This window comes from Ursus arctos, unplaced genomic scaffold, assembly GCF_023065955.2.
Source record: "Ursus arctos isolate Adak ecotype North America unplaced genomic scaffold, UrsArc2.0 scaffold_9, whole genome shotgun sequence".
Classification (NCBI taxonomy): Eukaryota; Metazoa; Chordata; class Mammalia; order Carnivora; family Ursidae; genus Ursus; species Ursus arctos.
This window is the reverse complement of record NW_026623111.1, coordinates 70533597-70545925: the sequence shown is the minus strand read 5'-3', so window position 1 is coordinate 70545925 and position 12329 is coordinate 70533597. Positions and strand designations below refer to the sequence as shown.

The following is a 12329-nucleotide window of genomic DNA, read 5'->3' as shown; positions in this document are numbered from 1 at the left end:
TGTAAATCATAGTATTACTTTGGAAGGTTATGTGCGCTTTATAAGAATATGAGCAGGCCCGCATGTGCTACTCTGGAAGGATGCTCATTAGACGAAGCCTTTATTTTTTTCCCTGTAGATATCGTATAATGGGTGCAGGTAAAAGATCCACTTATATACGCTTAGACGTAGATGTAAATGTTCAACCATTTGTCAATTATTACTTTAGCCTCTTATTACAGGCAGATAGCAATAGTTAAGCATATTTCAAGTTTCAAATACAACTTTCTTAATTTTGATTAAAAATGAAAATTTTAACATATACAATTGATCAACCCAATAGTGTAGAGTAAAAATCAAAGTTAAAACAACAACAACAACACTTTGTGGTCTTTGAGCAATTTATTGGAATTGTGATTTTAGGAAATAGATGTTATATATTTATATACATACTGATAACAAGAGGTAAGCATTTTATTGGAAAGACTACTGTGACTGACAAAACTGCATGATTGCCATCTAGTCAGATTACATTACATTAAAATGACTTAACATGAGAGAATAAGAATTGTTTTGTTCACAAATGCACTTTGTTTTCTCTGCCACTAAATCTCTTCAGGAGCAAGAACTTCTCTGCATACAGGTTATCCAAAAGTTATTCAAATAATCTTATGACATAAACAACCTTACAGCCTTACTCAGATTAAAAAACAAGCTGATTTTTGTTTCATGTAGAAAAGCCAAAAACAGAGCAGATGTGCAGGCAAAGATAAATAAAAACACTGGCTCCTTCTCAGGAAAGGTGATAGTCTGTCTTTCATCCTAATTTATGTACGGTATAACAAGTAACCACTAAATGTCGTAGCAGGGGGAAATTTGGCGGGAATTGTTCCTTTTACAAGTCGCAACCACACTTCCTGCCCATAATTTAATTCTAATAAAGCGTCCCCAGTTAAAACCCTGTCACAGCGTATTTCACCGTTAATATTCTCAGATTCAAACGCAAGCTTGTCTCTTCCATCAACCACTAAAAATCCAGAGATATGGGCACTAAAGGACTCAATGGTATATTTAAACACATACACCCCAAGATAAGGAATCCTGAATTTTCCAGTTCTTGGAGTATACGAAGCTCCATAATTAACGTCCAAATTATTAAATAGGATAGGACCAGGCGCCGTCATTCCATACGTGTGAGATGCAAAAAATGCCACCATCGGTGCGTATCTGTAAGACCCTTTGGAAAAATCTGTTAGAGGAAAAAAATGGAGTCAGTTTTCATGTTTTTTTTTTTTATCAGGTTTTGTTTTTCCTCATTTCTTTTTTTTTTAAAGATTTTTTAATTTTATTTATTTATTCGACAGAGAGAGAGACAGCCAGCGAGAGAGGGAACACAGCAGGGGGAGTGGGAGAGGAAGAAGCAGGCTCATAGCGGAGGAACCCGATGTGGGACTCGATCCCATAACGCCGGGATCACGCCCTGAGCCGAAGGCAGACGCTTAACCTCTGTGGCGCCCCATGTCTTTCCTCATTTCTTTATCATTTTATCGAGTTATAAAAAGAGGTAGCAGAAGGAACAAAGGTCATTCATCAGATTTTTTTTTAACGAGGAAATAGATGTTTGCATGCTTGCCTCTTCTCTTGGTTGAATTACCTGAAATCATTTGCTCTCTGTGAGCCTCAGTTTCTTCATTCAGACCAAGATAGAATGATAATAGCACTTGATATATTCCTCATAGACATGTCTCAAAGATTAATTTGCATGTTGCTTTGATCTCTCCAGAGATAAAGGAATTCAAAGCACTCTATGATTATTATGGTATGCCAGAATGTTTTAAAGCCCCTTGCAGGAATTGAAGCTGACATGATGTAGAAACAATTTTTCCAGCACCTTGTCAAACAGTTTCTAGAGGCTAAAACGGAAACCAAACGAAGTCACATGCACTATAGAGAAGTAGACAAAAGCAATTTTCTATGTAATTAATGCCAAACGTACTTACAAAGTACGTTTGAGATTCAAATAATAGACTAAAAAATTTACTCTTCGCTATGCAGCATATTATTAAGACAAGCCTGATTTGAAATATGTTTTTGTGGTCATTAAAGAAAAAATATTTTAAATGCTGCACACATTTTTTATATAAAAATCGGAAATGATACACTCTTGAAGTTAATTTATAATGAACAATACCTATGAAGGTAAATGGACAAAAAAAAATGTGTTTTGTTCTACTCAATACATTTGAGCAGGTTCTAAAGTCCTCACCCAGTCAAAATGACACTATTAGCTTACTATTGTAAGCTATTGTCTTCATGGAAGACACGCTGCTAATTACTTTTTAAAGTTTCATTTAAATGATCATATGTGATATTAATCAAAGGTATATTTCTTTACCAACTTGTTTGAGGAGAAAGAGTTTATACTAATTAGATATATGCATCTTTATTTTTCTTTTAAGATGTCCGGGGTGGGGGGGGGGGGAAGACTGCCTCTCATATCAACACTGAAAATGTCAACGAATGTACATCAATAGGGATTTACCTGGCCGACATTTCCACTCATAAATCATGTATGTTACTCAGGAAGTTTCAGAAGTAAAAGGAAGTAATCCTCACATGAGTCCAGATTAATCCGGTTTAAATATTCATTGGTAAATTTTTTCAACAAGTATTTTTGTTTACGATAGCGAGCAAATCCAAGGACGCATGCCCTTTCGTACCTGGAGCTAACGCGTTTTCTTGCACCAGCTTGACCGTGCAGTTGTCGCCCGTGAAAGGATGTCGGCAAGCGCAGACAGAGCTCGCTCTTCCATTTATACACGTGCCCCCGTTCTGGCATGGGGACCTGCTACAGTCTGAATACTCCTCTGTTACTGAAAAAGAATCAAGATAGTGACCTATTTTCTCGTAGATCTTATAGTTTGCAGCAGAATGGGAAAAAAGCTGGAAGAGAAGTAAGAAAAATGGGTCCCTAGGCCCAGGCTGGCCGCCAGTGTAGTCACAGGACTTAATACAAACCTCTTAAGCCTCTGAGCTCTTTCTGCGGCTTCTTTGAAGTGGGGATCATTCTATGATAGTCAAAGTGAGGATAATCCGTTGTATTTCTTTGTGTGAAAATGTTAAGATTTTGGTCAAGTGTAGAACAGAATAGGGTATCTGGACACAGTTTATATATATTTGGAACTGATACGTGATAAAGGTAATATTTCAAATCGTTGGAGAGGAAAAATGTCTATTCATTACAGGTTGCTAATATAATTGAATATTCATAAAAACATACTTTCCACATGTACAAAAATACTAAAGGTAAAAAAAAAAAACCCAACAATCCATATGATTGTATTACAATGAAATAAAAGTAATATCTTTGTAGAGCTTTAAAATTTTGGAGAACTCAAAGCAAAACAAAACAAAAAATCCAAAAGCCATAAGAGAAAAATCCTGACATTTGACCACCTAAGAATTAAAACACATTTGCAATGAATGTCACCATTATTAAGTTCAAAGATAAGTGACAGATTAAGAGAACAATGTCTTGACAGACACAAAGATCTAATGGATAATATCCATAACATGAAAAGTTCTGACCAATCTTAAATTTTGTGGAAAAAAAAGTGAAACATGGGCAATTGATATGAACTGGCCAATTACTGAATGAAAACCGCAAAAGTTCATTAAAATTTTTAAAGCTTATTCAACTTCACTACTAATTAAGGAATAATACATTTTCACCACCAACATTTTTATATCAGGTGCCAACATTCAAAACGATAGAAAATATTCAGTTATGAAGAAAATGGGCATTCTCATGCAATGTTAGTTAGAGCTTAAATTGCTAGAACCTCTGAATGAACAATTTAATCATATTTATCAGAATTAAAAAGGTTCATTTGCTCAAAGCCAGAAATTTTTCCCGGCCCAATATATACTCCAGACACACTTGCTTAAGTATACAAAGAGAATTGTTAAAAAATGTTCTCTATGGCATAATTTGCATTAGTGAAAAATTGTAAGACACCTAAATGACCACTTCATAGTTAAATAAATTATAGGTATCTTTTCCCTAAGGAATATTAGACAGCAGTTAAAGAATGAGATAGATCTCCCGACACATTTGATTTACTGAAAGCAGCAAGCTCCAGTTCACACATTAACTATAGAATAATTTTAATTAGCTAGAAAACTTAAAATTATGAATATGCTTATAAACATAATACATAATTATGTAAACACAGACAAAGGTTGGGGAAGGATACATTACAGGCCACAGTTACCACTATGGCGCCATCTTGTGACAAAAGTGTAAACAGTTTACAATTCACTCATTTCCAATCCCGTTAATGATTTTTATAGGGTTGTTTGGTTTAACAGTCTTCTCAAGAAGTGAGATCTGTAAATGTTTTATATACATTATGTTTCATATTTAAATAATTCAAATTCACATAGATTGTGACTAAACTACTTGCCTGTATTAGAATTTTTTTGCAAAGAAAATATATGCAATTCGAAATCAGTTTACCTTATTTTGATATATTCTCTGCAATATTTCATAGACTATTTTGCTTACTAAGATACATATGGAAAATATTACATACATGCAATATCTTTTCGAAAATGTTTCAAACTGGCCTGCATTTCTTTAACATCTTTTCTCGACTAGGTGAACAGGTTCTTAAACCCTTCTATTTACTGTCATGTACCATTCTAAAACCTAGCCCACTAGTTCCTAGCTTTAAAAACCTCAGTGATTCTTTATTACCTTAGAAATGTGAATTCTTGATGTCAAAGCACTGGCTTCATTTGTTTTCACATTTTCTGAATCTAACACAGTGATCGACTCACAGGGTGGTGGTCAATTACCGTGTTTCACTAGGAATAAATCAACTGTGCAGTGGAGCTGGGGGGACATTGAATTATTTATGCAATCTGATTAGCTCTATAATTCTCATTTTCCCAGATGGGAGAATGTACTCTTACCTGGAGACTCTGCCCCTTGCATGAATCAGGGATCAAACGAATGTACTTTTTTTGTATTGTTATTGGCACTACTGTGATTCTATATGACCAAGGCCTTTGCCTTCTATTTAATGTCTAGGATGCACCTTTCATATTCCATTACCTCTAGTGTTTCCTTGTTCTCTTTGAGTCGTTTCAGAGGATGCCATTTTGCCCTTTATTCCGATCTCTTTGCAGGGTCATTCATCTGGAGGAAAGGTTCACTTGAGTTTGCTTGGGGCCTGCTATCTCCTATCGTTGTAGTAGCCGGAACTTGCGGAGAATACACATGGTTTGCCTGTTGGGACATCTCTCATGCTCCCATTGAGTTCCTGTTCAGGGTCCTTGGCACACTGGTCTGCACCTGCTTCCATCACTTGTGTTTTAAGTTCCTTTCTTGCCTTCTTTGATATTTTAGCTATCTCTGGTCTCCAAGTCCCTTACTAAATAATTCACATTATGATACATAAAATTATGCCCATGGCTTTCAGAACTGGATATATTAGCATAGACTCTAATCAGAGCAGGCTACAGTAACAATTGCCAGTTATGATCTTATACTGAAATGAAATGACCTGATACTTCTGTTAACATTATATTAGCATGAAGTAGTCATTGTCTATTTTTGCATCTGTATTACATTGTGTCATAACAGGTCTTCTATGCCCTGATGTCACTGACATTATCTAAAATCTTATATTTATTTAATTCATGTTGGCATGAATTTGCAATTATTATCAAGAATTACATTTATCTTATTGGACTTATCATCTGTCCATAGAAGCTGTTCTTTGTTCTAATTCTGCATACAATGTCTTAATGAACTCTCCCAGCTTCATCATTTCCAATTTTATGTGTTCATCCCAGTCACTGATAAAAATACTTAATGGTTCAGTGTCGAGCACAGAGCTTTATAACAACTGAGACTGACTGGCATTGATTTATCAAATTGAAACTATTTACATTTTAATATACAATCAGCTAAAACCTACATCATCCAACTTACATTTTTTACTTTATTACTAAAATACTTAGAAAATGGTTCGGTACCTTTATAAGTTCCTGCACATATTTGTGCTCAAAAGGCGTGTTTTTGTTGAATTAACAACAAAAATCAGACCCCCCAGAAAGCATCATTTTCTTTTTGAAATCTTCTCTCACCCCCATCAATAGAATTAATTACGTTAATTCTCTTAATTATTGTCAGGTGCTCAGAAGTTCTCGGGTTGAACGTATCACACTCCACTGTAATTGCTCCCATGTCCTGACTTCCAGTTAGACTGTGAGCTCTTGCGAAGTCAGGGCTCGGGTCCTCCACGACACTTCGTGTCACTAATAACTAGCACAGTGCCTGACATACCAAGTGTGAAAATGTCTTTTTGAAGATGAATAAACAAGCACAGGGTGATGCAGAAGTGCTGAATCACTACATTGTACATCTGAAACTAATATAATACTGTACGTTAACTACCTGGAATGAAAATAAAAACTTAAAAAAAAAATAAAGGCGAATAAACAAATTAATGAAAGATTGAGTAGAAGACAACATTCTTAATCCAACACTCTATCCCTTCTCCACAGTTCTCAAAGACCAGGTAGAGTTTGATGCTATGATGTCATTGGCATGTTTTGCTAGAGACATGGAATCTTCTCAAGCAAACTCCCCACAGCTTCTCTCCTACCTGGGGCTTCAGTAACTCTTAAATTCTTTCCAGCCCATTTATTTTCTTTGGTAGAGGTCAGTGCAATTTGTTGAACAGTTCTGCCAACTCAACATTCTACTGTCTTGTGCAAATGGCATAACTAATCTTTCAATATTCGTTTCCCTGCTCTGAACATGACTAAAATTCCTGTGCCATTGTCTTGGAATGTTTCATAAGCTTCAATTTGTTCTGGTCTGTTCTTTCTGGACCCTAATATGTGCTCAAGTTACACTTTCCTATTAATCCTACTTCTATATTTCATAAATGTTCACGTTAAATTTGAACTGATTGGAGAGCTCCTTACATTTTCAAAAGCACTCTGCCTTTGCTAATATTTGCCATTCCTTGTTATAATTATTTGCGTAATGTATGAGGCCCATCAGAAGAGGGAGTGTGTTGAATTTACCGCTCTGTCCACTCAATCTTTCTCAGGACTCATTCAACACATACTCAATAGGTATTAAATGGATAAAATGAAGTGGCATATTATAGAGACTGCCTTCTCCTTCATTCGTATTTTTATGTATGTTTTATATAATGCTTTATATATTTTATTTTTATTTTATTTAGTATTTTCATTGCTTAGTCCTGTTTCATCATCAAGATCTTATTTTTTCTTTCTTTATTTTAACAATAACATTGCAGAGGGCAGATAACCCTGATCTCTGCTTGGAGCAGAAAGGAGTTTCCAACAGATTAGTGAGGAAACCTAGCATTGCCTCTGGGCCAGTTTGTCATACACATTGTCAAACTCTTTATATACAAGTCCACTACACAACTTTGCTCAAGGTAACATGTCCACACAACATTAGGACTTTATTTTTCATCCCAATTCCAATGCTCTCTAAAATGATTCCTTCCACTTATGGATACATTAACTCTCAGCACTATACTGTGTCCTCTTATCAAAATTGTTCCTATCAAATAAGGTTTATCCTCCCATTGTTCTAAACTCCATATGTTCCTTTCCAACAATTTTAAGAAATGTGAATATTTGTTTATATGAAATTTCCAAATTCATTGTTCTAACTACTCATATTTTGTCCATTGGTGTATAGATGGATGGAAATATTGTTTTCAACCATCTTTACAACTTTTCCTTCAAATTATGTTTCTATTTTTGTTCTTTATAAATCACATCTGTTGTTCCTGATACTGTTTCTGGGATCTTTTTTCTCAGCCCTTCAAATATAATTTTAAAGCTCATTTAATCATATCAGCAATCTTTACCAAATGTATTAGTCCTGTACCAGATTTACTCTAACCTTTGTCATTAAATCATCATTCATTTATCTTAAGTCATGACCTAGGAAATGAAATGTTTTTATGTTATATTACCAACTCTTTTTACCTTTTTCTTAAAAGTCATAACCTTTAATCAAAAGCACTATTTAAAAAATGACAAATACATTAAAATATGTTCAAATCATTAGTCATTAGGAAAATGCAAAAGAAAACACAGTTAGATACAACTAACACCTATGAAAACGGTAAAATAAACAATATTGACAATGCCAAGTATTGGTAAGGTTGTGGAGCAATTCTCGTACATTACTAGTGGAAATGGCAAGTGCTTGGCCATTACTTATAAAATTAAAACTCTGCTTATTTATAAGCAAGCTATGCTATTGCTATATATTTATTCAAGGGAAATGAGAACTTGTGTGCTCACAAGAACCGGTGTGTGAATGTTTACAGCAGATTTATTCATAATCACCCCGCACTGGAGACAACCCAAATACCCTTCAACTGGTAAATGGATGGACAAACTGTGGTACGTCCATGCAGTGGAATGTTACTTGCTAATAAAAAGGAATACATGCAACAACATGGATGAATCTCATAGTATACTATGAAAGAAGGCAGACTGAGAAGCTGAAGTACTCGCCTTTCATTTATAAAAAATTCTGGAAAAGATAAAACTGTGAGGGATGACAACAGACCACACTTATTGCGAGGGACTGGGAGTGGGGGTAGGGTCTAACTATGAAGGTACATACGGAAATTTCAGGGAGTGGTGGAAATGTTCTCTGTCTTGACTGTTGTGGTGATTACATGACTGCATTTGTCAAAACTCACAGACTGCACATCCCTCCACATCCCTGGGTCTTATCACTCTTCTTTTCTCCTTCAGTGATCTCTCTCTCTCTTTCCCTCTTCTCTCTCTCTCCTGCTTTCATCAAATATAGGAAATCTCCACGTTTTTATCTTCTGGTCTTTTCTTTTTCTTTTCTATCTAGTTTGCTTTTGTGTCCTCAAATATCACCTTTGTGCAACTAAATTCCAACTTTTATCTGCAAAGCATCTTCTGGTTCCAAGCCTACATTACTAACTAACTTATGGACTTTCCCATAGACACAATAGATCTTTAAACTAATGTGTCACAGACTAAACTTCTCTTCCTGTAAACATTTGTACTTTCTCCTTAACATCCCTATTTCCATCCAATCATCTTTCTATCAGGGATGCTTTATTCAAACTTTGGTATTTTCTTCAGTCTAAGGATTCGTATTTTCAATTAGCTGTTTTCTACTAAATAAATATTCACATTTAACAGGCACGCCCAGCCTCCATTTTAGTCCTGTCTCTATCACCTAGTTGAGATCTTCATTTATTCATGCCAGAGTTGTTATAATGATTTTCTAACTGGTCTGTCTGAAGAACTCAAACTTAATAATGCACATACATAATTAGCCATATTCCTGCTTAAAAATTTTTGTTACCAACAGAATGAATCTGAACATAGTACACTCAACACAGGATGTAAATGGCTGATCGAATGAATATTCAGTCCAAATCTACCTCTTACATGATATTTGCCCAAACATCCAGTTCTTGATAAGAAACTCAAATCTTATAATAATGAAGACACAGAACACTTATTTAGTGCTTAGTACACATTTGGTATGTTTCTTTCGCATTCAAGATAGTTTTATAACAATGCAATGTTCCTAAGCACATGAAAAATCAAAAACATTAAAAATACATAAAACAACAACCACCAAATATCCCATTGTTCTATAGGTACATCCTCCACTATCAACGTTTGTTAAAGTAAAATTACAGTTTCTGAGCCAGAGCCTCGCTTTCTTTTCCTTTATATTCCCAGTTTCTTGTCCAGCTCATGATTTTTCCAACAACTGACACCTTTATTGATATCCAGACTCTTATTTTTTTTCTCTTTTAAATTCCTTATATCCTCAGCAATGATAATTTTAAAAAGTTGTATTTGTTACACGACCAAGTCTTATGTGGAATGTAATCTTTCTTAAAAGGAGTAGTTAAAGGGGCAATTATGAATAAAAGAGGTTTATTATGAGAGTTAAGTATATCTGGTAAATATTGGGATTATTGGTCGCAATAAGAAGTCGGTGGTCTCACGAGCAGCAGGTGCTCGTCCTCAGTCCTGCCGCCGATATGGATGCGTTACGGCAGGACTGAGCTCCTCGTAGAAGGCAAGCAGCCAAACGCTCTCTGCAGGGACGAGTCTGCCAATTGTTGTACAAACAAATCTTCAAAGATGAAATAAAACCCTCCTAGTGTCTATGGGAATATTGTTTAGACACAAATCAAATATTTAGTGATTCAACCGGAACAGTTGATCTGCACTGGCCTAGGAGGAATCATAATTAACATCACTGAATGTGGGGGTGCCTCACAAGAAGTGCTAGGGATGAGGACTCTGAATTTTGCCCTTCTACCGCATCAGTCAAAAAAAAAGATCGTGTGAATAATTGATGGTCACTCCCCATGACAACTGCCTATCAGCCATATTGCAGAAAAATCCAAACGGAGAAGTAGCACCTTTACTTCCTGGTAAGTACAGAAATGAACGGCAGTATTCGGATCCTCAAGAAGGGAAACTCCTTCGGAGTATCGATTCTGGCCACCTGGAATATCCATATATGGCCAGGCTCTGAGATAGATCTGATGCACTGAACAGAAGCAGAAGGAAGAGAAAGGCAGGTGAACATACTCCACAATCTCGTTGCGTAGACTGGTTAAGGACTGAGCCTGAGTCCAACAGACAAGAAGCCAGGCTCTATCACTAACTAGTTGCATGACCTTAAGCAGAATAGATCAGTTCATGTCTCTGAGGGTTAGTTTGTCTTCAAAATAACAATAATGATAGCTACTTCCTAAGTATCGTTAAATGAGCTAACATATATAGTATAATTTGTACAGAACCTATGATATAGTGTTAATAAGTAGTATCCAATATTATGTTATTATAATATTACTATTATTAGGCTTCAAAGGAAGTTACCAGTATTAAAATTAAGTTTTAAAAACGAAATTCATAGGATTTTTCATTCTATTAACTGCACTTATTATTCTGCAAGTGATAGTGGCTCTAATCTAATATTACTGTGAGATTCACAAAATGATGATAAATTATCTTCTGATGTTAGTTATGTAGGGGAGCAATCTGGCTACATGGTATTTATAATATAATAGCAAAGGTCAAAGGAAATATAGTCTAATTTAGCCAGTATGCCAGTGTGTCTCACCCCTGGTATGAAACAGGGTATCAGGTGAAGTAGTTAATTGCAATTGGTTTATTTATTCCTTTTTTTTTAGAGAGAGAGAGCATGAGCAGGGAGGGGGAAGGGCAGAGGGAGAAGGAGAGAGAGAGACGCGTAAGCAGGATCCATACCCAGCACAGAGCCTGAAGGGGCTTGATCTCACCACCCTGAGATTATGACCTGAGCCAAAACCAAGAGTCAGGCGCTTAACCAACTGAGCCATCCAAGCACCCCACAGCTGGTTTATTCTTACAGGAGAACTTAGCCTGAGTCTACTGGTTTTACCACCACGCACAGACTTTACCAGCTCAGCTGTCAACGAATGCCATCAGTTTCATGGCCCCTAGAAGCCGGCTTAGTGAGCGTGCATATCCACACGCCTACTAAAAGGGTCCTACACATCATGCTGCTGGTCCTACGTATAGTGACTATCCACCCAGTTCACGAAATTAGGCCAATATATCTTTATTGCCCTGACATCGTTGGCTATCTTTCCTGAAGTAAAGAACTTTAAATTAATTATTAATTTTGGTAGAGAGGTCTAGAAAAAATTCTACTTCCAGTAAATAAAGGAACAGGAAACAATTTTATCAAGGCATCATTGGAAAAAAAGAGAATCAGAACTAAGTTAATTATTAGCCCATTAAGTTTAATATTGAGTCAGTTGCTATACAAATATCTAACCACAATTTTTATAAGCTCCTAACATGTATTCTTTATACCACAAAAATTTATAAGTTCTTGTGTTCTTTTAAAGCTTTTACCTCAATTAATTCTGAAGCTATTTAAATTTTATATTTACTATATAGATCCAGGTATTTTTTGGTTTAAGAAAAAAGTATGACATGATTTGCCTGGTGTATGATCACGTGTGCTGGAGTAGAGCTTAACAGAAACTCATTTGCAATGTCCACAGGGAGACCAAGGATTGAAATAAAATGGCAAGAGAACAACTTATTGTTTTTCCAAAATTATTATAAGAACATCTTGTATTGAACTACTACACCTTTCTCTAGGAAACACGAACGTCTAAATCATTTGTTCTGTGATTCCACATGACAAGATTAGTCTTCCTGGGTCAGACGAATTGCAAGCAAGTCATGAATAAATACAATAATTTAAGTGG

The 12329-nt window shown here is 35.7% G+C and overlaps 1 protein-coding gene across 3 annotated transcripts in view; it reads right to left on the bottom strand.

The window, feature by feature from the left end:
* Positions 1 to 362: 362 nt before the first annotated feature.
* The window catches only part of MMRN1 (multimerin 1), a 57921-nt gene continuing 45954 nt past the window's right edge, over positions 363 to 12329 (bottom strand). For 2 of the 3 annotated variants that reach the window (XM_044388081.3, XM_057309722.1), the window contains exons 7-8: positions 2700 to 2876; positions 363 to 1228 (exon numbers count right to left, since the gene is read on the bottom strand). In XM_044388081.3, coding sequence (XP_044244016.2) covers positions 807 to 1228; positions 2700 to 2876 — 599 coding nt within the window. In that variant the 3' untranslated portion in view covers positions 363 to 806. The remainder of the gene's footprint in view (positions 1229 to 2699; positions 2877 to 12329) is intronic. The other variant, XM_026509721.4, reaches the window with a different exon arrangement.